This window comes from Gorilla gorilla, chromosome 7 (genome assembly GCF_029281585.2).
Source record: "Gorilla gorilla gorilla isolate KB3781 chromosome 7, NHGRI_mGorGor1-v2.1_pri, whole genome shotgun sequence".
In the NCBI taxonomy this organism is placed as follows: Eukaryota; Metazoa; Chordata; class Mammalia; order Primates; family Hominidae; genus Gorilla; species Gorilla gorilla.
Window position 1 is genome coordinate 95919580 of NC_073231.2, and position 25136 is coordinate 95944715.

At 34.6% G+C, this 25136-nt stretch overlaps 1 protein-coding gene across 1 annotated transcript; it reads right to left on the reverse strand.

The window, feature by feature from the left end:
* Window positions 1-24287, reverse strand: CALB1 (calbindin 1). The gene is made up of 11 exons (XM_004047261.3): window positions 24026-24287; window positions 23433-23509; window positions 19768-19842; window positions 10560-10643; window positions 10404-10460; window positions 7300-7377; window positions 4803-4858; window positions 4678-4717; window positions 4497-4550; window positions 2022-2093; window positions 1-1679 (listed from the first exon to the last, which is right to left on the reverse strand). Exons 1-11 carry the CDS (start codon window positions 24102-24104, stop codon window positions 1566-1568), a joined length of 786 nt encoding a protein of 261 aa, XP_004047309.1. The 5' UTR covers window positions 24105-24287; the 3' UTR covers window positions 1-1565.
* Window positions 24288-25136: the final 849 nt, after the last annotated feature.

Genomic DNA, 25136 nt, shown 5'->3' on the forward strand with positions numbered 1-25136 from the left:
TTAAGGTTATTTTCTTCTTTATTTATTCTTAGTAGTTAAATTCAGTCTAATGGCAGTGCTTCCATTTACACGCTAAAGGCAAAGCCAATCTCCCACTCAACATCATTTGTTGAATTTTAGTTTTTGGCAAATCTCGTTTCTGTTTGTTCTTGAGGGAAACATTATAGCTCACATTTTTTGGTTATTTTTATGAATTCAGAAAATAAGTGTTGAATTTATAGAATGGGGACATTCAAGCTGACCCAGAACGATCATTAACTCCTAGGCAGTAACTGTAAATTTCACATGGACACATCTCTTATAGCTCCCTGTTTCACAATCAAAGAAATCTAAAATCACCAACTCTTACATATCAACTATAACCAGTATAGGATATTCTAGCTACAAATATGTGAAACTGACTTAGATGTATGTTAAAGAATGTTTGAGAATCTTCTTGCTAGATAAGATAAATGATTACATTAGCATTTCTTTTCAGATGTTATTTTTTTAAACTCATTTGAAACTATTTGCAGATAGAAATAGAACTATTTTGAATGCTGATCTCAATATGAAATATAGAATCCACAGAATACACAAAAGTATTGATGATATAACATTCAATAATCAGGATGCTATGAATTTTACATTAAAATTTAATTATGTAGTAAAAAATAGAGTTGTTATAGCTAGAAAAAAATATTTTCAGAGGCAGCAGATACCCTTGGTGGAAATGAACAGTTCTACATAGAAAGAAAATCCAGGAAGTATGCAAACTAGACACCAGGATACGCAGTATATTAAATTTAATCAGAGATTACACAGAGTATGACATAAAACAGCAGTTGACTAGAATAATTTGCAACACATGAAAACAGTTTAGAAAATGGATTTAGGTCATATTCTCTCACAGTAAGTTTGTTGGAAATACAGGCATAGAATCAGACAGATTTATGTGTCATCTGGTGCTCCCTTCCCTTGTCACATCAACTTGAACCGATAGTTTTGTATGGATCCAAGCAGTAGACATGCTGTTGATTGGTAAACTAAATCTGTAATGAGACTGTTAACTTCATAAAGCCACAATTAACTACATTTTGGTGAGTATTTTAGATGGAAAAGCACATTCCTCCTAATAGTTAGAAATAAGCTTAGAAATATTTTGTGGGACAGTTCTATGATTGTCTAAAATAAGAATGTTTGGCTTGTTATACATAATTCCATTATTCAGTGACAAATTTGCATTTGCAAATCAGACACTAGAATTTTAGAGATTAATCCTGGTGGAATTTTTAGGGAAATCTTGTTCAACTATATTTGTGAAAGCAAGAATATGTTATTTTTTAAAATTGGGTGTACTGACTGGCGTAAGCATAGACTTTCTTCTTTTCAATCATATGGTTACAAAAACTGTACATTACAAACAGTATAGAAACAAGCTGAAAAGAATGAGCCACACATCCTGGATAATTATCTATATGCAGTTAAATTTACAGATATAAAAGAAAATACAGCCTACTCCCTTATAGTGCACAGTTATTTTTTAGATACAGTGTATCACTAGCAAGTGTTTGCAGCCACCAACTCTAGTTATCCCCAGCACAGAGAATAAGAGCAAGATCCGTTCGGTACAGCTTCCCTCCATCCGACAAAGCCATTATGTTCTTCTTGTATGTTGTAATATTATTAATATCCAGATCCTGTATAGAATATAAATGGCATTGTAATCCAGTTAAATATGGAAGTTAATTAACCACTGTCAAGTGATAAAATGTGAGATGAAACTACTTGTTACATCAATCCATTAACAAAAGAGCTGGATTAAATTCTTATACAAATGTGAATAATCACAAGGTTGTTTTTAAAATCTATTTATCACAGTTACCCTGATTTAGGCCAGAACCAAATTGAGTTAAGAATTGAATTCTATTTATGCTCCTCTATAAATTGTTAAAGTCGATTTCCAAAATGGATGTGTGGTTGGTTTTGGATGGATCCACAGAGTCTGCTTAAAGAAGTAAGTGCCATGGTAACTAAGTTACCTGTTTATTCTTCTCGCACAGATCCTTCAGTAAAGCATCCAGTTCATTTTCATCTATGTATCCATTGCCGTCCTGGGGGAGGAGAAATAAAATAGTATACAACCAACTCCATCTACAGTAGTGGGAAATGAAGTAAAATGGAAATAATTGGAATCCTTAGAAAGTCTCCCAACTGCATACTTGGCAGATAATCTGTTATGTCAGGCCACCCAAGTTTTTAGCTGCTCCAAAGCTGTAAAATATGCAAGGTATTAGTTACTTCTCATTCAACACCTTACATTTGTAAAAGATCTTGAACTTTTCAAAGTACTTACACATGTAATTCACTTAATGTTAATAATATCTTCTAGGACAAGTGAGGAAACTGAGGGCTCAGGAAGGTATGTGGCTCTATGTCACACCAGGGTGTGGCAGAGTTCTGCTAGAGCCCACAGGTCCAGGAGTAAACAAATTAGAAGCAAAGGATGTGACCTAGTGACATCACAAATAACCTTTATTTTGCTGGATATTTTCACCTAGCTTAATCCTCATTCAATCCTGCAAAGTGGTGTTATTATTATCTCTTGTTTACAAATGAAGAAATTGAGGCTCACATGAGTTTGGTATCTTGTTCAAAGTCTCAAAGCAGGTAAATGATAGTGTGGGATTCGAATCAGGGGTTTGTGTAATTTGGGCATACCGTATTACCTTTCCTATGAAAAGAAGGAGTTGTTTGTGTAATTTTCATAATCGTTTTTTCCAAATTCTTCTGAAGAATCAAATTATAGATAAGAACAAAATTTTAAGCCATCCAAATTGGAAAGAGAGAAGTTAAATTATCCCTGTTTGCAGATATTATTTTTATAGAGAGAAAACCCTAAAGACCTCACAAAAACTGTTGGAATTAATAAACAAATTCCATAAAGTTGTAGGATGCAAAATTAACAATCAGAAATTAGTTATGATGATAAACTATCTGAAATAGAAACTAGAAAATCCCATTTACAAGAGCACCAAAAGAATAAAATACTTAGGAATAAAGTTAACTGAGATGAAAAACTTATACACTAAAAATCATAAAATACTGATGAAAGAAGTTAACAGAGACACAAACAAATGGAAAGACGTCCTGTGTTTATGAATTGGAAGGCTTAATATTGTTAAAATGTCTATGTTACTCAAACACATCTACAGGTTCAGTGCAATCACTTCCAAAATCCCAATGGCAATTTTTATAGAAATAAAAAAACCCTAAAATTCATATGGAACCACAAAAGATCCCAAATAGCCAAAAACCATCTTGAGAAAGAAGAATAAACCTGGAGACATCACACTTCTTGATTTCAAAATATATTACAAAGCTACAATGATTAAAACAGTATAGCACTGAAACAAAAATTGAAACATAGACTAATGAGCTCTCAGTTTCACATGTTATGGTCAACTGATCTTTGATAAGGGTGCCAAAAACACAAAATGGGACAAGGATAGCTTTTTTCAACAAATGGTGTTAGGTAAACTATACAGACACATGCAAAATAATGAAATTGGACCCTTAGCTTACACCATATAAAAAATAAATTCAAGATAGATTAAAAACTTAAATATAAGATCTAAAACTGTAAAACTCCTAGAAGCAAACAAACATAAGGGAAACCTTTATGACATTGTTCTTAGCAATGATATTGTGCATATGAAACCATAAGCAAGGACAGCACAAGCAAAAATAGACAAGTGAGACTACATCAAACTAAAAAGCTGCACAGCAAAGGAAACAATCAACAGAGTGCAAAAGCAGCCTACAGAATGGGAGAAAATATTTGTAAACCACATCCCAAAAAGGGTTAATTTCCAAAATTTATAAAGAACTCCTGTAACTCAATAGCAAAAAATGAATAATTCAATTTAAAAAATGGGTTAATGACTTGAGTAGACACTTATCCAAAGAAGGTATATAAATGGCCAACAGGTAATGAAAAAATGCTTAACATCACTAATCAGAGAAATAAAAATTAACAATAAGATATCTCCTCACACCTGTTAGAATGGCTATTATCAAAAAGATAAAAGACAAGTGTTAGTGAGAATGAAGAAAAATTGGAACTCTTGTATACATTGGTGGGAATGCAAAAATGGTGCATCCACTATGAAAAACAGTATGGAGAGTCCTCAAAAAATTAAAAATAGAACTGCATATGATCAATCAATCTCAGCACAAGACAAATTCTGCATGATGCCACTTGTATGAGGTATCTAAAATAGTCACACTCATAAAGTAGAATGTTATTGCCAGGGCTGGGGGAAGGAGAAATGACGAGTTACTCATCAATGGGCATAAAGTCTCAATTATATAAGATGAATAAATTCTAAAGATCTGCTGTCAAGATTGTCTCTATAGTTTGCAGTACTGTATTTTACACTTAAATTTTGTTAAGAGGATCTTATGTTGTGTTCTTACTTCAATAAAAAAGAAAGGAAAAAGTAACAAACTTTTACCTGATCATACAGCTCAAAAGCCTTATTGAACTCTTTCCCACACATTTTGATTCCCTAAAGATAGAGAAGAGAGTAAATGTTAAAATATTATTACTATGTTTCAGTATGTTTCCTTTGACAAGTCTCCCACATTCTAGCTTTTCAAGGAAAATATTATTTAAGGTAGTAAAAAGTTAAGTACCTGGAATTTAAGAAGAAAATTCTCCTGCACTGGTAGTAACCTTTTGAGAGGAAAACATTATATTAATATATTACATTTTTTGAAAAGGATCCACTTACAACATTTTTCATGGTTCCTAAACTCACCTGGCCATCTCAGTTAATTCCAGCTTCCCATCATTATTTGAATCAAATAGTTTCAGCTGAAAGACAGAATGCCATTATTCTAGCTATTTGAGGAATAATTTATTGCATGAAGGAGATGAACTTCAAAATAAAGCTGTTTGAGTTATCAACTACTTGTATATATACAGTAAAATTTTAAAAACTAGCATTTTTAAAACTTTCAATGCAAATTTTCAATTCTGTAATGTGTCCATTGCTAGAGTTTATCAGAATAATATAGAATAGTCAAACAGAGAAATAGTGGTTTTAGCTATGTTTCTAGAATACTGTCACTTTTTTATTGCAAATACGTTCATATGCGCATCAAGATGTGGGAGGGATGGTGTCTGACAGTTTTTGCACATCTGGAGTCTCTCCAATAAGAAAATAAATATTTATTTCACCCTTTTAGAGCATAGAATACCACAAACAGAAGCAGAAAACAGATGACAAATAAATCCTTACAGAACAGAATTTTTGAATAATTTTGAATTGTTTTATTTTCTATTGGGTATTAGAAACTCCATAAAGCTCTCCAACTCTCCACTGCACTTATATATACATCATTCACAAAGACACATCCAGATGTAAACACACTCATACCCATATTTGGGAAGCATTCACCTTTTTAGATAGTAGCAACTATTGCTATAATATGTTATACCAAAGTAGCATATATGAATTACATTAAATATATAAAATGTGTATACTAAATGAACACTAAATATGTGAAAAATTAACATTATTTTTGTTTTTAAAGAACAGAATGTGTCCAGTGTTATAATGGATATAGATTTAGTGACACCTTTTTAAGAAGGAAAGGAAGGGCATTCTGTGGTTTGAGGTATTCTAAGAATCTTTTGTAGGTGGCAGATTTTTTTCAGGGTCCCATGCTGACAAAACATTTTATAATCCATTGACCATAAATTCTGATATTGTCACACTACCTACCAAGATACTGGACAGCTCGATCACTTAGTTTTGTGCCCATGGGGAAATATTTCCCAACATATATATTTAAATTTTAATTAGCCCTTGATTAATTTGCTTCCTGGATTTGAACTGGTTTATGACATTTAATCAGATATGTCAGGCCAATCCAACAGAGGGAAACTCCCATCTGAGTGGGTTTTGAAAGGCTGCTTCAATATTCTACCTGGAAAGGAGCCTTTCTTTAAATAGGCATCCCTTAAGATTGGAACAAAATAGAAAATTGATAAATGTAGGTTATTGTCCATTACCCAAAAGTTATTCAGAGCTTAGACCTGTTGATTGTGACACATAGCAAGAAACTCTCCCCCATTTGTTTGCTAGTGCTATTGTAAGTGGAGATGTAATGAGGAATTAAAGATGACCATGAAAACCTTTTTGGTTGTTTTGAAATTAAAGCTTAGCCCCACTTTATAATAAATAACACTAGTTAGTGAATAAGGCAATAGTAAAGTTCTAGTAGTTCCCCCTCCCCCAACCCAGATAAAAGTAAGCTGAGATGCTGAAAGCAAACCTCAGTTACATCAAATATAATCAAACCCTTTATTAGATTGTTTCTCAGAGTAATTAAAAAGTCTAACTCCTTCTTCAATCTAATATAACAGTAGCTTTTATAGTATAGAGCCATGTTTATGGTTTATTGATGTAAATCCATGGAGTAAGAATTCACAGTACCTTCACAGTACTGAAAGCTGTATAAATATATGTATCTCCTGGTAATCCTAATTCTGTGATGAGTCAAAATGAGCAAACTTCGTCCAATAGAAACAAACTAACTTCATAGACATTGGTTTATTTTATCTGGAACCTTATTTATCTGCTCTTTTTTTTTCCCTGAAACAGTAAGTGCCTATGTGTAAAGCAGTTTTCTTGGCTCTATTATCAACATTCTATAATTGATCTTAGTTGTCACTATTTACCATAGCATCAACCTTAGGGCATATTTAGATTTCCTCATTCAAAGCACCAATACAAAACCCCAAAACAACAAAAATCAAAAGAAAGAAGGAGACCCATTTTAACTTGCTTAATTAATAAAGTAGCTAGATGGTCTCTTTAAACTCAACAAAGTGTGATTTCCCAAACTATGATAAAAATGGATTTAGGAACTCTATAATAAGTGAGTTTTTGGTGATATAATTTATATATATATAGTGTACCTTATATATGTGTAAGTTATATAATTTAGTGATATAATTACACTGGCTTTGGAAGAAAAACAAGTCATCTTTTGATAGATAAAAATTACACAGCTCTACAAGGAAGAAAATGCTCATATGTTGAGTCTTAAAGCTAATGCCTGCAGAAATCAAAATGACAAGATGTAAGCATCCCTAAGTATTTCACTTTTCAAATGAAATGATACCTATGTGCATATGATGCCCACACCACCGTTTATTTATTTCATCCGGTGTAGCCTTGGGAGTTAGCAAGAACATCATACTACTTCATGAGCTCTTGGGTACAATCTTTTCAAGATCAGTCTTACCATTAGGTCTGTATACTCGGCTAATTTTGTGTCATCAACAGTCTTGTTTGCTTTTTCTAGCAGGTCCTTTAGAAAGTTCTGTTAAAACAAAGAACACTTAGATTAATTTAATTAATAATATATCGTCTACTTTCATTTCAGAATGGCTTGGAACAGGACATACCAGGAATGCAAAGAAAGTCTCCTTTTGAGGGGTAGAAGCAGGTGAGTAGAGGAACTTATAATAGAAGAAAGACTAAACCAGGTTGTCCTCCTGGCATTCCAGCAACGAAACTACCTTTGACAGGAATAATACCTGCTTTTTACTGAGACTTGATTGATCATTGTCTGTGCATTACCATGACTTTATGATTTCAATTAACCTGAATAAAACCTTTTAAAACCAGCCAGCCCAATGGATGCATTTCTTCTTACTGATATCTTCACAAGTACTCATTGGATTGTCCTGCAAGAAACACAAGGGCCTTTATACCTTTGGAATATGTGTGAAAAAATATCAGTAAACCAAATAGAGATCTATCCCTAATTTCAAATCCATTTTCTGCTCCCCAGGCTGTATTTACACATTAGTTTATAGCCAGCATGATGCTTATTTCTCCAGAGGGCCAGTTGGGTAGTTTTTAGCCTAATGCAGTCCAAAGCACTTTGGTTAAAATGCTTCCGCTGACTATTTAAATTAACAAAATTGGCCACAGTTGATGTCATTGAATCTTTGAAAGATATATGAATCATATTAAAATAGAGATTAATGTGGGAAGGATGAAAAAAAGATGATTATTAACTTGACAGCTGGAGCTTAGGAATGAATTTAAGTTTTTTTAACAGCAACATAAATAAAAGCTTTACAAAGATTTGCCATATAAGTGACAGTGTAAGCACTTAAGCATATAATAGTCATTCATTTTGTTTAGTGCTATTCATTCGTAACTCCTTTATTTTCTCAGAAAATGAATTAATGCAATTAGGAAAAACTAGGCAGATACTGTGCCCAGATATTATTGAAGGATTAGATTTCTTTGATTCAGCAATGACTTATCTCTCTCCTAAATGTTCCAGTTCTGGGCTGATTTGATGCCACTTTTTTAAAGGAAAGAGACTCTTTTCTTAGTTTGATAAAATTTTTTTACTTCAAATATTCCACTTCAAATCCAAAGTGAAGCATGGAAAATTCGAAGTTATCTGTTGGGGTTGAATTTTATTTTTGAGCCTTCTGGGGCTTTTGTCAGAGATTAATTGGGTTAAAAAGCCTCATCAGAGACTAAAATGGTGGTCACAAAAATAGCCTCGGAGAAACCTTGGGACGCAGAGATTCAAAGTCGTGTCTGAGAGCAAGTGATGTTTTACTCTATTATGGATCTTAAAATTAGCTTTCTTGAAAGATCCATTAAAAAAGAATGCCAACTTATCTTCAAAATTCCCCAGGGAAGAGGACTTCTATTTAGAATCTCTTTCTGAGAATAAAATTTAGAACAAAGGAGACTTTTAGAATATTTAGAGGTCAGTATTGGAAATGAGCTAAGGTTTTCATTATGAACTAAAAAGGATCTTTAAAAGAATATTTTTGGTCTAACTAATAAAATAAAAACACAGTGGCTTAACTGTCACCTTGTGGGTTGCTGAGCCGCAAGTTTGTAAAATACATTGTTTTCAGTGACTTCACATTAAAAACGCTTACATTTTCAAGAGCATAAAATTGAGTATATTTTAGCCATTTTGTCATGGCCCAAATGTCCCCGTTCCATCTTTAAAATTGTATGCTACTCAAACTATGTTGAATTATGACTAGAACTGTTGATATTCATATTTCCCCACATAGCGAAAGAGCAGCTCTTAATAAATGAAGTCTGAAAGCACATAGTGCTGTGGGGGTGGGGTGGGGAATCATTCTTAGCATTATCAGATATTCTAGGTACAAATCCAGGTTCTCTTCCTAGGCAGCTGTGTAACCTTGAAAAATCATCAAATCTCTCTGCATTCCAATCTCACTGTTTTTATATTAGGAGTGATAATACCTGCCTTGCATATTTTCTGTGAGGATTAAATTTTAAAATACATTTCAAGCACCTTGCACTCTGCCTGACAGATAGTCAGTAAATATTAACTCACTTATATTTTAGTCACTCTATGTTCTAAAAATAGAAAAAGTAGGGTCTTTCAGATGGCGATGTTTTGGGGTCAGCTTGAGGAAATGAGAAGAATACTTCCATATTCCTGAAAGGCTAGTAAATTGAGTTCATGAATAATATAATTTATTTTATGTTGCATGTCACAAAAGCTTTCATGTGCAGAATCTTACTGGAGCTTCACAATATGCCTGAGAGGAAGGATTTATTACCCTCATTTTAAAGATTAAAGAAAATTGGAAAGATATAGTAATTAATGAGGTAAGACTTGATTTCAGATCTCTGCCTTTTCCTTTATATCCTCCTCTGTGATATCCGAAGTGATAAATTCATTCTCTAAGTTGCAGTTTTTCAAAAGTTTAATTATAGAAGATTTTTTATTTTTTATCATCATTGCTGAGAGTCAGTAGGTTGTATAGAATGTCTACAGGCCTTGGAGGCAGACAAGCCTGGATTTGCACATCAAGGCTCTGTCCGATTTCTGTGTGGCCTTCAGTATATCATTTAACTTCTCTCAACTCTTCCTCACTGGGGTAATACAATGTCATACAACTTACGCAAAGATTAAATAAGGCATTATATGTAAAGTAGTTGGCATACAGTAGCTATTCAGTAACTTTTTCTTCTTTCTTTTGTAAGAAAATTTATATATATATGTGTTTATTTTGAGAACTAAAATTACAAATTTCAATAAAAAGAATGGCTTATTCGGCTTAGCTATAATTCTATCTGTCTGTCTGTCTTATATTTGTGTACACCACAAAAAATGTTAATTTCTTGCATTACTGTACAGAATTTCCGGAAGCAATTGAAGCTGCTTTTTTGATCTGGTACTTCATTAACAATGTCGAAGAGTAGGTGAAAATGTGACACTGTTCAACATTAGTTTCTTTTGTGGGAGGTTTTTTAAAAAGCTAGGAAACTCTTAGTTCATAATTGCATCTGAAAGGAAAAACTTACTACAAGTTTTTATTTGCTTACCTTAAGCTCCTCAGTTTCTATGAAGCCACTGTGGTCAGTATCATATTTTCTCCATGTCTGTAAGTAATTTTGGATAAGGAAAACAAACACATTTTTAATAAAAGGAACAATTTTCCTACTTTAAGCAGCTTTCTTAAAGGGGCAGCTTTCTTATACCTTCATGAATTCCTCACAGGACTTCAGCTGCTGGCATCGGAAGAGCAGCAGGAAATTCTCTTCTGTGGGTAATACGTGAGCCAACTGGAAAAGATTTAAGAAGAGAAAAGCGTGTTGTAAGTTGCTCAAAAACAAGTCTCTGCCATTACCTGCTGCTTAGTTTTTCTTCAACGTGTTCCCTCACAGGCTAGAAAAGTAGGAGAGGAAAAACATTAGAGTTGGCTTTCCCTTTCTGGTACTTTCCTATGGAGTGCTGTCGATTCTCCAACGCTTGTGTGCCCTTGTGTGCTTGGTTCTTTGGCCAGTGAGGTGGCCGCAGCAGACCTGTGCTCAGGTAGAACTAGCGTGGCCACTTCTTGTCTGCTGGACATTCAGGCAGATTCATCCTGATGGCTTGAACCCTTCAAGTGTTCTATGCCACAGATTAGTGTTCTATGCCTCTCTCCTCTCTCCTCACAGGGTCACAGAAAGGCACATGTGGGGGCCATAAATTTCATGTGAAGTGAAAGAAACCATGAGGAACATAAATGTTGAGGAGGGGAGTGAAGGGGGAAAATGTATTCCCAAGCCCGAGGAGAAAGCCTACCATGAGATACAAGAGAAGATAAACCAAAGACAATCGTAAGGCAATGGAAAAGAAATTCACCATGAATGGTGGGGCGTTAAACAGGAATAGGAAAAGCCAGTTCTCAAATTGTTGCTTTCTGCTGAAAGGACATCCACTGCTTGAATCCAGGGCTGGGGTTTATTTTCTGATCTCCACGGCATGCCTCTATGACATTTTCCCTTAGATCTCATTTCATAACTTCAATCCTCCTCCCTTTTTTTTTTTTTTGGAAGAAAAAAGGATTCCATATCCCATTTTATGACTAATCTATTGCGTACAGAGAAGTAAGGAGCTGGATTGATGGCTCCACTACAGATGTGAGATCTATTTCTGGCACAGTAGCTAATTAGCTGTGTTCCCCAGCAACCCCGAGCCATTTCTGGACTTCAGTACCCTCATCACTAAAACAAGGACTTGAAATAGAAGCCAGTGTTTCTTGAATATATTGGGTTCAAAACGCCTTCTGTTGGAAGCACTGCATTTTCACCATTAAAGAATGAATCTACACACACTATATTTCATCTAATTTCCAGGATTTGATGAATTCCCTAGATCACGGGCATGGACCCTCATCCGTGGATTTTAGGCCAAGAGCCTGTAGTCTAGATCAGCCTTAAAGTCAGAGTCAGTTCTAAAAGTTCTACCAAGTTATAGAAAATACTATCATAACTTTTTTTAAAACATTCATCCTTTTAGGTTCATTTAAAAATTTAATATGTAATATAAAATGCACTATTCTACTTTATATGCAAGGAATCTAATTTTTCTTATGCCTGTGTATGCCCTTTAGTTTATCTTATGTTTAGATTTTTGAAATAATATTTCAAATTAAAACCACTCAATTTATATGCACTACACATGTGGGTGAGACTAAGGGAAAGGGCCAAACCTTGTATCAACATGTTTAATATGACCTAGTTATAAAACATTTTCTTATTTATTTTTAAAGAAAGGTCACTAGTGTGGGTAGATGATAATATATCTAAAAAGTAAAAATGGGGGTTTATAATGTGCCAGTACTTTTAAAAAAATGTAATTAGCTTTTGGTACATAAACACATTTGCATCATTGCAGTGTGTGTGTGTGTGTGTGTGTGTGTGTGTGTGTGTGTGTTATCCAGGTCCCTTATTAAACTCAGGACATACTTCTGTGACCTTTGCATTCTTTCAATTCCTTTGAATACTTGAATCATAAAATTCTATACCTCAGAAATAATGTAATTTAATTTAATTCAAAGACCAAATTTTTCAATTGAGGATGCTAAGGCCCAAAGAGGTTGAATGATGACCTGATGATTGGCAGACTGAAAATCACTTTAGTTTGGTGATTATTAGTAGATTAAGTCAACAACATGCTTGTTGAAGACAGTAATAGAGTGGTTTGGTTGCTTCTTTGCTCTTGGACTGCAAATAATGAATTTGTTGGTGATTTTTACACGTGACAATGAGATAGTTTAAATATGATAGGCTGTTTCTACTCATTGAAATCTAGAACACCATTTTCCTTATAAAAATCCCTTTTTTTTCCTCATCTGTAAGTGGGCTCCTAGTGGAAAGTAGCTATAAATGATTTTCATTATAAAGTATCCAGATATCTGGTAAGTTAGGCCTAGAATGTAGGTCTCCCCCCAGAGCTAAGGGGGAAGAGGAGAAGGGAGGGAGAATGGCAGTGGGTGGGCTTGGCATGGAGAGGGGCTCTGGAGGACAGAGAGCCACACCCCTCCAGTCTTGTTGAGCCTGGCCTCTTCTATAATAATACTTTCCTGGAGGGATTCTGAAGAATGTCTCCTTGAGGATTTTAAAGAAGATGGGAAGAGAAAAAAAAGTAACACAAGAAAGAAGAGGGAACAAAGATGGAAGACAATAAAACACATCAAAGAGAAGAAAATATATCAGAGGCAGACATTTTGAGGGAAAGATTGAACAATGGAAATGGATGTTATGTATACATTTTGGAGGGTTCTGCATGATATAGAAGGTCTAGCCACATTTTATTATGTTTTTTTCATGAATGTAAGTGTTCATTTAGGAAACAGGAGATAGCTAACACCAACTCATCCTTTATTTATTAGTATGCAACTTGTTAGATACTTCTTACAATTTTTGCGTGACCTTCTTCTAGACCATTAATTACAAGAGGGCAGGGAAGAATACTTTTCTGCATCCCCTGAATGCCCAGCATGGTATCTAGCATGTTATATGCCTGAAATAAATGCTTGTGGATTGGTTGGTAATTTTACTTTATTAAAAACATCTACTTAAAAGAATTGAGTTATTTTTTGCTTATCTTCATCATAATTCTCTATTTTGTTTGGATTTTTATAATTAGTGTGTGTTGCTTTGAACAAAAAAGAATAATTTTTCTTTAAATATTTTACATCTCCAAATTCACTGAATACATAAAAACACAAAAAAAAAACAAATGAATGAACTAGTAAGCAATCACTAAATGTAAAATTAGGGAAATTGCCATCTTTGTTTCAACATAAAAGTTCATATAACTCACATAAAGTTGAGAGGTCTCCTGAATGTCAGATACAGAGATAGTAAAAATGCTCTTCATGTCTACTATAAATGTGTGTTTCTTGCCCATACTGCTTTGGTTTTATACTTAAATTATTAAAAAATACAGATTACATCAATGTGCAACATATTCAATCTGTTTTAATTTCACTGAACCATTAATGTTACACTCAACATGATACCATCCTATTTTATAAATGTTAGAAAGGAGTCTTAAGCATATAAAAGATTATTATGTGTATATAGGATGTGGCTATAGTGAATGTAAAGAAATCTTTCTTAAGATATGTTTCACAATGTGGTGGTCGTGTGTTGTCTCTCGGTTCTTCTCTCAATGTGTATGAATCAATATTCAAGTTTCAGAGCTGGGCACAGTAATTCTCCAGCTGTAGCCTTTATGACTATGTCTATAATGTGCCAAAGGTCTTTCATATAGGAGGTGTTAAGTAGAGTTGCTTTATTCTCAGATATGCTAAGTCACTGCTGTTTATAGAAGTATCCAATACTTCTTATTCCAATATTACTGGTGATTCTGTAATCTTTGGGCTGCCTGCCTGCTCTTTTATGAACTCCCAAAACTTTTTTATGAGTTGGAGAAGAGAGTGAAGAATATCAAGGGGATGAGTGGAAGGCAGGTAGCTAAGGAAATAAGTAGAATCCCTCAGAGCTTCATTTCTGAGAACTGATTGCTTGTCATCAAGAGTAGGAAAAAAAACCCAACAACTTTCTACTTGCTTGTCTCCCCTACTAGTCTATGTGCTCCTTGAGGACGGGGTCTATGTCTTATTTACTGTTTTGTGGCCCAGAAACTGCACAAATTTTAGTAAATATTTTATTGAAGCAATACATAAAGGTAATTAACTATTTGTCTAACATCAGGATAGGCTGTAAATAAATGGAGGTAAAGTTCCTTTGGAGATAATTCCAATAACTTATTACTGAGCTGTGAATAGGGGTTGGGGTGGACATTGTGATATGCTACCCAGAACTCCCTTCAAGTGCTGGGAGTGTTGCTGCAGCCTCACCTGTGAGGCCCCGTTGAAGGAATACCTGGGCTGAAGACAGCTGTGTCCCCAAGGAGGTGGCATCCTATGACTGATCAACATGGGGATATAAAGGCCCAACGGTCTCACTCAAAACTAGAGACATTCCTGAAGGGTCATCCCAGCTTCAGAACTCACTGTAGGGTCAGCTGATGTCCCCGTTGAGACTGTGACACAGCCCAGCTTCTCCCTCTGCCCAGATCTATTCTCTTCACTTCTGTCCCGGGGTATTGATCCCAAGAGCACTTCCTAATAAACCTGCTCATTGCTACTCTTCCACTCAGATCTGCTTCCCAGGGAACTCTACCCATAACAGGGGTCTTTACATCTCTCTTTTATTTCTAGCGTAATACAGAGACTTTGCCTGATGTTTTGGAGTAAGTTGAAATCCCTTGCTGTGGCTCATTTGGCTACTAAATACTAGGCACTGTGCTGGTGACCACAGTCACCACTAGTGAGAACCATATAGGGAGGCAGATACTTTCAAACAACTTTTCCCCTGACAATTTCAAAGCAGGAGATAAAAACAACAATAAAGCTAAGTACTAGTTGTGAGGAGAGTATACATGAAAGGCAACTTCATTAGTGATGCAAATTATATCACAGTGCACGTGAGGCAGAATTCCTAACTTTTAAAGACAATCATGGTATGTTAACATTCTTGAACATGTATTAGCCAAGCATTCATTTTTTTCACTTGAGAACCAGAAAAACGTTTTCCCTAGCCAGTGAGAAGTGAGTCCAGGAAATTTGAAAGCTAAATAACTTTATCAAAAATGTAAAGCTCTTTCAGTTTAATAATTTGAATTTGACAAATTATATAATAAGTGGGGGAAAAGGCTTGGCATTCAGAAGATGGGGTCGATTTTGTAGTAAGTTATTTTTATATGTAACAATAACTGCAAATACATTTGTTGAGTTTTTACAGTGTGCCAGGGTCGATCTACTTGTTCAATATGTATTATTTGATACTGATGATCATAACAACCTTATGAAGTTAATACATTGTCATCCTTGCTCACTACCAAGGAAACAGAGGCTCAAAGAGGGTAAATGGCCTGCTCTCACATAGATTGTAGTTGGAGCCAGATTTGAAGGCAGAGTCTGACTTTCTTGGCTTAGAGACTCTGTCCCTTACCTTCATCACCCTCCATTAAAATCCTCAATCAAAAAAGTATTCCTAATAAATCACTTAGAAAAATCTATGCAGAGGGAATTTTAAAATCAGATTTCATTGTCAGTCATTTCCCAAAATTCTGTGGTGGAAAAGTAGTCTTCCATAAAAAATTATATTCACTATGGCTAAACTCACAGGCTCAAATCCCACTGCAGATGAAAAGAGGGAAAGGCTGGAGAAGAGCTTGCTTCCCTGGGAGGGTTGTTACAGTTTTAGGATTAAAATAGCTTTTAGGTCTGTTTTTCAATGGATGCACTGACCTGGACAGATAGAAACAGTAAGAATGGAGAGGATGGTAGGTTCTCACACATTGCCAAAAGGATCAGGTGAAAAATTTATAGATTTGACACCCATTTAAGAGAAATACCTATATTTCATGTGAACACCAGAGAAGAAAGCTCTATTATCTGCTAAATCATTAAGTCTTCCTTTTTAATTATTTTAATCAGCCTTCTTTGCAGTAGAGCTATTAGTCTGAATAAATTTGGAACATTTTTTTGACCATCACGTTATTTGTTAAATTATCTCAAAATTTCGATGCTCCTGTCTTGAGTTTGTGTTAACAATCTCGTTATTTCTAAACTGTATGTGTGTGAATTTTTAAATCTATTTAAAGGCAAGAAATTAGAAAGTTCAGAAAGAAACATATTTGTTTCTAGGTAGCAAATGCATGTTGTTAGAAAGTGTCAGTTAACTTCGTCACGTTAGAACTTTGAAAGTTAACCATTACATTTTCTAATCTTTTTGAATGACATCTTTCAGAGACAAACCAATTTGGCCTGTTCCATCAGGGACGCAGACCACTGCATGAGTATCATTTGGTTTACTTTGATTAGATTTTGATGAGTTTGTGAGTATAACTATTAAGTGAGCATAACATATAAGTAAATCCATCTTCCTTTCCCTTTGAACACCAAAGTTAATGTGTGCTTGATGTCAGTAGGTAGATTATTATAAATTGTAGAAAACATAGGATTTTGCATTCCTTTATAGCTGGCTAGAATTTGTGTATTTGTGTTCTATATTATTTATAGGATTTCTAAGCAAGTGATATATGTCAAATTGGAAAAAGAAAGGATGAACTTCATTTAATACAGCTTTCTGGTTACAGTAGAGAGCAAAATATAAGTTCGGACATTTCCTACTCTCCCTTTCCACATTTTCTACATGTAATCTGTAACTTTTAATTTCTATTTCCCAATTATTTTCAGAATTTCTCTTTTCTTCACTCTTAACCATCACACAGTGAACCAACATGCATATGAACTATTGAAGCAATCTCCTATTTTTCCTCCTATTCTCCATTTCTCTTCCAGAAATGGAGCCCTCTTCCAGACCCCTTACTCCTATGTCTTGGCTGATAACTAAGGTTAATGAAAAGAGTTCTAAAATCAGAATGAGATCTAAGTCTGTATATAGAATTTGTCACTCCCTGCAAGTGGGACCTTGGATACATCATTCGACCTTTTCGGGCTTCAGTTTCTTCATCCTTAAAATAAGGAATGTTGGCTAGGTCTTCCCAAGAGTCCCATCTAGCAAAAAGTTCCATGTCCTGGAACACTAAAACCTTCCAATCAGTTTATATGTATCTCATTTGTCTCCCTTTAAATTATCTCTGCTTCAGCTGATCAAAAGTTCTGCTGAAATTATGTTTCGAGTGCTTTGCCCAAATAACTTCTCTGCAGAACACTTTGTGCATCCCTATTCAACCCAGCTAAACTTAGAAACTTGCCATAAGTAATCAACCAACTGAAGCTTGAAAACTTTTCCTTTTAATGCAGAAAATGTACAGATTATTTATTATTTTAAAAAAGGCAGAATAGTTTGGGGGAACATGGCTGGGTTCTGACTGCTCTACCGTTTATTTCTTACTTTTTCTGTGACCTTAGGCAAATCCTATTGAAGCTTCACATGCTATAACTATAAAATAGATCTTCATTTTATGTTTAAATTTACTTAATTTTCTAGTTATGATGATCAAATGAGATAACATATTTGAAAACACTTTGTCAATTTTATTTTATACAAATGTGAATTATTTTATTATTTTTATAGCTATAAAAGCTTCTCACTTCTTTATTTCAGACTTCATTGCCTTCTCTGTCCTCTTCTGTTACCTATATTTCTATATCTTTCCTTCCACAGAAAGCCTTTTCTTTCCTGTAACAGTTTCTTATCTAAAACTTCTGAGGAAATTTCCTTCATTAAACCTCCAGGACAATGCATCTGCTAAATGGCCTCTAACCTCTCATTCAAAATAGTGCTCAAATAATAAGTCATAAATGATTAGACTGTATCACATAAAGTAAAACCGGGATTCAGAACATGCTCATCCATTTTATCCTTATAAAAATGTAAAATCCATGTGAATCAGATCAATGCCTTTTACTGCACAATCTAGTATCACTGAAGAAATGAAATTGAATAAATAGCTGAGTCCACTGGAGTCCTTCAAGGTGAAGTATGTTAAATGTAAGGTGACAGGTTTTCCTTAACTAGGATTATAAAGTATGTCAAACTCTAAAAGAGCCAATCCGTAATTTCACTGATGTCATATTTCCAAACTAGTTTTGAATAATTAGATTTACCTCATCTCATTTATGTTTAATTTAAAAGTTATTTTCTTATCCTTGATGGTTTCATACCTTGATTAGTTGGCCTATATGTCTATCTGTAAGTCCCATTACTATTATCTATTTATATAGTAATGAGTTACACACGGGTAAAGGGGAAAGTATGTACTCCAGGGAAAATTTTTAATTACAAAGATAATAATAGTATGTCCTCTCTTAACTCTATTTGTATCAGCTGTTTAAAAATAAGTGTATTTCACACTGGCATCACAAGCGTCCTATAAGATCAATTATTTGAAAGCCAGGTTATTTTTCTGAATCAAAGGTAAATTATTACTAAATGTTGTTGAGATCAAGAATACTTCACAATCTAATACACTGAGAAACACTATATAAATAACATAATTATGTTATGATTTGGCATATTTTAAATTATGACCTAATTAATTTTTCTGGACAAAGGCTTCCACCCAATTTCTCTAATAGGCTGCTGAGATGAAGAAAGAGGCTAAGACACCACAGGCTGGAAACGTAGACATAAGGGAAGCAACAGCTCTTTCAGAAATCTGAGAATGCAGAAGAATTGATGCATAATCGGTTTTGCTTCCTTGATTCACAGACAAAAATAAGTTGCCCTTAATAGGAAAAGTCATTGTGAAAGGATAAGATTTGACACCCACAGTTTTAACTTTCAGAGATTCACATGAAATCTGTACCTATAACAGATCATAAAATATTCACTCACTCTAGTTAAATTCTTCTGTTTTTACGAAGGCCAACTGTCAAACCAGGATGCAGCTTTTTGCCATGAAAAATAAGGACTGTAAATATTTCACAGGGACTGCAAACATTTTATTTTATATTTTAAAAGTCAAGTCTACACTGTTAAGTGATAAGAAATACTGATGGACCATGTGCTTAGACACTGTATGGAAGTGGGGCTGGGTAATGGAATGTGATTGATACTCATGTAGAAGTCAGGGACTTGTTCCTCTAACTGCACCTGTGCCAGCAAATAGCTGTATGACCAGAGGCAAACAATTTTATTTTTCCATGGTCTCAATTTTGTAATATATGAAATTTAGGCCCTGGGTTAGGAATACTCTTAGATGTTTTTCATTTGTGAACATTTTTTAACTTTATACTTCTGAACAGAAGATAATGTATTACTTAGGTAAAATAAACCGCACTGAATGAGTCTTGCTATATCTTACTTGACTTGAAAACAACTTCAAAATTGAAACTATTTATTAAAATTAAATCAGAAAAATGCATAAATTCCTTACCTCTACAATTCCTATTTTTCCATCATCTCTTTGCCCATACTGATCCACAAAAGTTTTCATTTCAGGTGATAACTCCTAAAATTATATAAAAGCAGGTAGGAGGTTTGTTAAAAAAATACCCAGTTATGCTTGTGATGGTGTTAATAACTTACTGCAAAGAAAAACCAAAATTAGAACCATTTAGAAATATGCATAATGATGAACTATTCTCAAAAAAATTAAAGGCATAACTGATACACAGTATTTATTAGTTCCAAATGAAAGAGTTGTAATCATGATTATTTCTCAATTAATATGATTTATCTTCTATTATTAATTTTGAGACTATGCTATCCTTTGAAAGTGTAGTCAGAATCATTCCATTCATAACTTTTAGTGAATTTTAACATAATCATCACCATCAATATATTTTAAACAATGCTTGCTTCATTAAAGATGATTACCTTATATTGCTATACTATCTTGTCTTACAACATTTTTCTCATTCTAACATAATGTTTTATCTATGGAGAGTAATATATGTTTTCATTTTGAACAAGCAAAAAATGTGAATGTTAAAGATTAACTCACTTTGTAAGCAAAGATTGTTTTAAGCATAAAAGAGGCATTCATCAATTAAATAAATTTAAAAATTAAATAGATTAGAGAGCTATGAACTATAAACTAGTGATCTGAACATAGAACTGGTATTCAGGAGGTTTAATTTTTACCCTTGGGTCTCCAACATAGCCCATTTAAAATAGCCCTGTTGCATTAGCTGAAGCCTATTTAAAATAGGTCAGCCCTTACTAATGTTCTATTCTACGTCCTTGGGAAAGCAAATTAAGGTCTCAGTTTTCATCATAGCTAACAAGATGGTGGTATTATCTACCACACAAGTTTGCTTTGGGGATAGATAGGTTAATATAATTAAAGGGCTATATTGAGACTAAATATTGTTATTACTAGTATTTATAAAATCCGTTTGGAACCAATGTAGACATCTTTAGTAGAACTAAGATAATAAATAATAACAAAGCAATATAATTATATTTTAGTCTTTATAAAACTTACTATGGATAAATTACAATTTGTATTTATTTAATTTTGTTATAGAAACAATTGTAAGAAAATGAAAGTGTCCAACCATGGCAATAGTGGGAATATCGGGTCCTACAGTTTTTTTTATTTTTACATACACCTTAACGTAAACAAAAACCAAAGCATCTGTCCTTAAATTTTAAAATGGTGTAATACCACTACTTTCACGAGCAGACTTGACATTTACTTTGTGAAGTTTCTGACAAGTATGTCAAAATCTATTTTTTAAACAGTGCAAAACATATAATCACCACCAATTAAAAATGTATAAAAATGAGTGCAACTACAAAGACCAAACACTATGTTTAGTGTAAAAGGATAGTTTCTGAAAATATATTGCATTGTTATATTTCATTAATGTTATATTCACCTAGTGAAAATTTTGAAATTTCATGTTATTAATACGAAACGCCAAACAATGTTTCCATTAATGCAATGAAATCTGTTATCCTATGGCTAGAAATGCAAAAAGCCTGGTTTATAAGGGCAATTTTTATGTTCCAAAGAAAGAGAAGAAATATATACAAGTAGGTTTAATGCAATGAAGTTGGTAGTATAGTGAAACATGTATCTACTATATGAAACTCTGAATCCAGATCTTGATTTAGATTTTAACTACCCAAATCAAGAAAAATACTAAATTCAGAAAAATCCAGATTGTATTTACATTCCAGAAAAATGCTCAAGAATCAAGGTATTAAGCAACTTGATATAATCCTATAACTATGCTTGTTTAGTATCATTACATTATAGTCTAATAATTGGAGCTTTGAATATTCCAAAACAGAGAAAAATAATTAAATTCTAAATCTCCAACCTGAAGATATTGCTTACAAAAAGGTACAAATATTAAAATCAGAGGAAGAAAAATATTTTTTTAAAGTTCATGAATATTTAAATTTCTAAGCTGAAAATAGATTTCAATATTAAAATTACTTCTGCACAAAATAAAATATAATCATTACCTGCTGGAAGCATCTTCCAAGGTTTTAATTCTAAATTTTATGGAAAGTAAGACTTTTCCAACCGGATTTTAAAATATGTATTTTTAAATGAGGAAGATAATTGCTTTTATTAGATTAGCCAAAGATATATAAAGCTATAATGACAGTATTGCATAAATTTATTTACATGGCAATATATAAGATATGGGGAGGGTGGAGAGTATATAAAACATTTTTATGTTATTTTATTCCGTTCTATTATACTTTTAGATTATATAATATTAAATCTGGGTAAAACAATCCCTAGAGCACAATCTGGTTTAAAATCAATTTGGTCAATGATTTTTGTAACTGATAGTTCTGTAGTGCATTATAATACATTTAGAGCCCTCTGGGATTCTTTTGAATATGCTGTACAGAAATGTATATTACACAATTTTCAATTTAGATAGGACAAAAAGTTCTATTATTAAATTTTATATATATCATGCAATATTAGAGGTGGTGATCTGCTATATAATATATACATCATTGGTAGTGTAAAATCTCTTTCTAAACGTAGTCAAAAAGGCCAAAGACCATTAACGTGTAACTCATCCCAATTCAACTTCTGAAAGTGCCTTCTGAAAGGCAGTGTTACATAAACCTCAATAGAGTAGTACAATTTTTAACCCATTTTCCTCTGGACAACCATCTCATCTATGTTTAAAAGCTGATTGTATTTTATATTTATGCTGACAACATATTTTCTTAACAGGTTAATTTATGCCCAAAGGGAGTCATTTATAATTAATAAGAATGGTTATTTGTTTGATTAACTAATGGCTTAAATAACGAACATAGCCATTTTCAAAACACCATCAATTGCTGCCCATCAGAGTATCACTTTGCTTTTTTTACAATACATGAAATTCTTAAAATTGTTTTACTTTTTACTTCTCTACCTTTTGGGTTTCTTGCTTTCAACAGAAATGAAGATCTTTTCTTGCTAAATTCTTTCTCACTGTTAGGTTGCAAGTTGGGCAACTTTCCCTTAGTGAGGACAAGATGTTTTCTCATCTCCCCAACTACATCAACATCACAACAATAATAATTGGTGATGGAGTAAGAGATCCATAATCTGCAGATCTGTTTCTTGACCACCAAGGGGCAGAAATGCATTTCCACCCCCTTATTTCTCACACAGTAAAAGAGAATTTAAAAATTACCTAATCAAACTCAGTGGTAGAGGTGGTGATCCGCTAAAAAATCTCATGCACCCACAGTTCCCTTTTAAGACCTATTAATGCAAGTACTAGTATAGAATATATATATATTTAAAGCTCCAATTTCAGATGGCAAGGTTTTTCCCTTTAGAAAATCTGTCTCTCTCTGTCTGTCTCCCTTTCTCCCTTCTTCCCTCCCTTCTCTGTCCCTCCCTTCTCTCTCTCTCTCTCTCCCCCTCTCTCTTTCTCAGTCTCTTTCTCCTTTCCCCTTTCTCTGTATTCGAGTTGGAAAAGTGTTTTTTCTTGCCTTTCGCAGTCAATAAACGTTTACATTACCCAGAAAGCGCTTTACGCTGCTGGCTTTTTGTGAAAACACAAGAATGTTTTAATTTGGGGGTTAAAAGTCTTTTTTTCTTTTTCGCAAACTTGAACCTACCAATCCAGCCTTCTTTCGCGCCTGCTGGAGCTCCTGAATCAAGTTCTGCAGCTCCTTTCCTTCCAGGTAACCACTTCCTGCAAAGACAAAGAGGCACCCAGGTGTCAGATATCTCATTCCAAGTGTCTTTCCCGTTCACTTTCCAAGACAGTTATCTTTCTGGCGACCCGAGAGGCTCTCTCTTGCCTGGACGTTGATTAACCAGCAAAGAGTACAGACGGTGAAGCGCTCCCCTCCTGGGGTATCAAACTTTAGATCCACTGAGGACAAAGGAGGATGGTTGGGGTGCTAAGCGCAGCCACAGAAACTCTGGGGGGGCAGCATTCCCCAATCCCTGCTCTCTCTCTCCTACCATTACCGTTCCTGGAAAGACAAAAGTTTAAGGTTTTGGGATTACGGTGGAAACAATATAAACTTTCAGGTTGACAGTTTGGCGGCCAGTCGGGGAGATAAGAAGATAAGATTAGGCAGAAGGGGGAAGAAGTAAAGAATAGAAAGGAGGGATAATGGGATCAGGAGGCTCAGAAAAGGGCAAAGAATGGGAAGGGGCATGGAAACGGGTCTTGAAACAGTTAAAAAGAGAAGATAATCACCGTCAGCGTCGAAATGGAGCCAGATCTCGAAAAACTGTGAGGCTGTGATGAGGGATGACTGCAGGTGGGATTCTGCCATTGTACAGCGGGGTGTGTGTCTGGGTGTGTGAATATGCGTGTGTCTGTGTCCGCGCGAGGGGGAGTGAGCAAAAGCTCAGCGTGTGCGCGAGTCAGGGCTGCGGAGGGAGACCTGGGCGCGAGCGCTGCCGGGCGCTGTCCTCGGTGCTGCTCAGCTCAGCGTTCCTCCAGAGTTCTCTCCCTACACCCCGCACCCAGTTCTCAGTATTTATCCCGACGGCCCCACGCCGGGCCACGCCTCCTCCAGCCTCCCATTCCTCACTCCCCGCCTCTTGCTCTCACCAACCTTCTTCCCCTCCCTTCCAGTTTTCTGCTCTGTTCCCAGGAAAGCTAGCTGGAGCGAGAGTTTGGGCTTGTTGGAAGCAGCAGGTGGTGGGAGATCCTTTGCTCAGAGATTGGATGCTGAAAACAGAGGCTCATTTCCCCCTACATCCTCCTAGTCCAGGAAGAATCTTATTCCTGAATATTATAGTAAAACTCTTGTTATCTAGAGAGGTTTTAATGTTCAGATAGAAGGGGAAAGCTGATGACGGGTAAAATCATATAAATGATTATTATATTCTTGTGTGATTTCTCCAAGACTTTTCAGTATTTGTTTGAAAAAAAAAAAGCAAGTGAAACCTTGGCACGCATTAGAATAATTTGATTAATGTATACAATGAGTTGATTGCTATCAATAATCACTCTATTTTGTGCCATCATGTCAATGTTTCTTAAGATGGTTTCTATGAACTAACCTTGCCAACATGAAAAAAGCTAGATTATGGATTTCTTTGCAGCATGAAGTAGAATTATAATTGGGAGGTAATACAGTTAAATTATAAAACCTTAAAATCTTAGATAAGGAAATCATCTTACAGATACTAGAGTTTACTGCCTTTCAGTTTAGAAGGAGTGAGTAAACTAAAACAAAGAGAAAGGAAGGATCTGACCCAGGTTCATATGTAGGTACGTTAGTGCTACCACCACAGCCCCGTTCAGTCGCCTTAACACACATGTCTCCTTCTTTCTGTTTCAAGCAACCCCTACTGGA

Coding starts and splice junctions, on each gene's coding strand:
- CALB1 (XM_004047261.3), bottom strand. CDS start 24,104: ATGGCAGAATCCCACCTGCAGTCATCCCTCATCACAGCCTCACAGTTT. Junction 19,843..23,432: donor CGCGAAAGAAGGCTGGATTG/GTAGGTTCAAGT, acceptor ATATAATTTTAG/GAGTTATCACCTGAAATGAA. Junction 10,644..19,767: donor GAAAAATAGGAATTGTAGAG/GTAAGGAATTTA, acceptor AATCTTTTCCAG/TTGGCTCACGTATTACCCAC.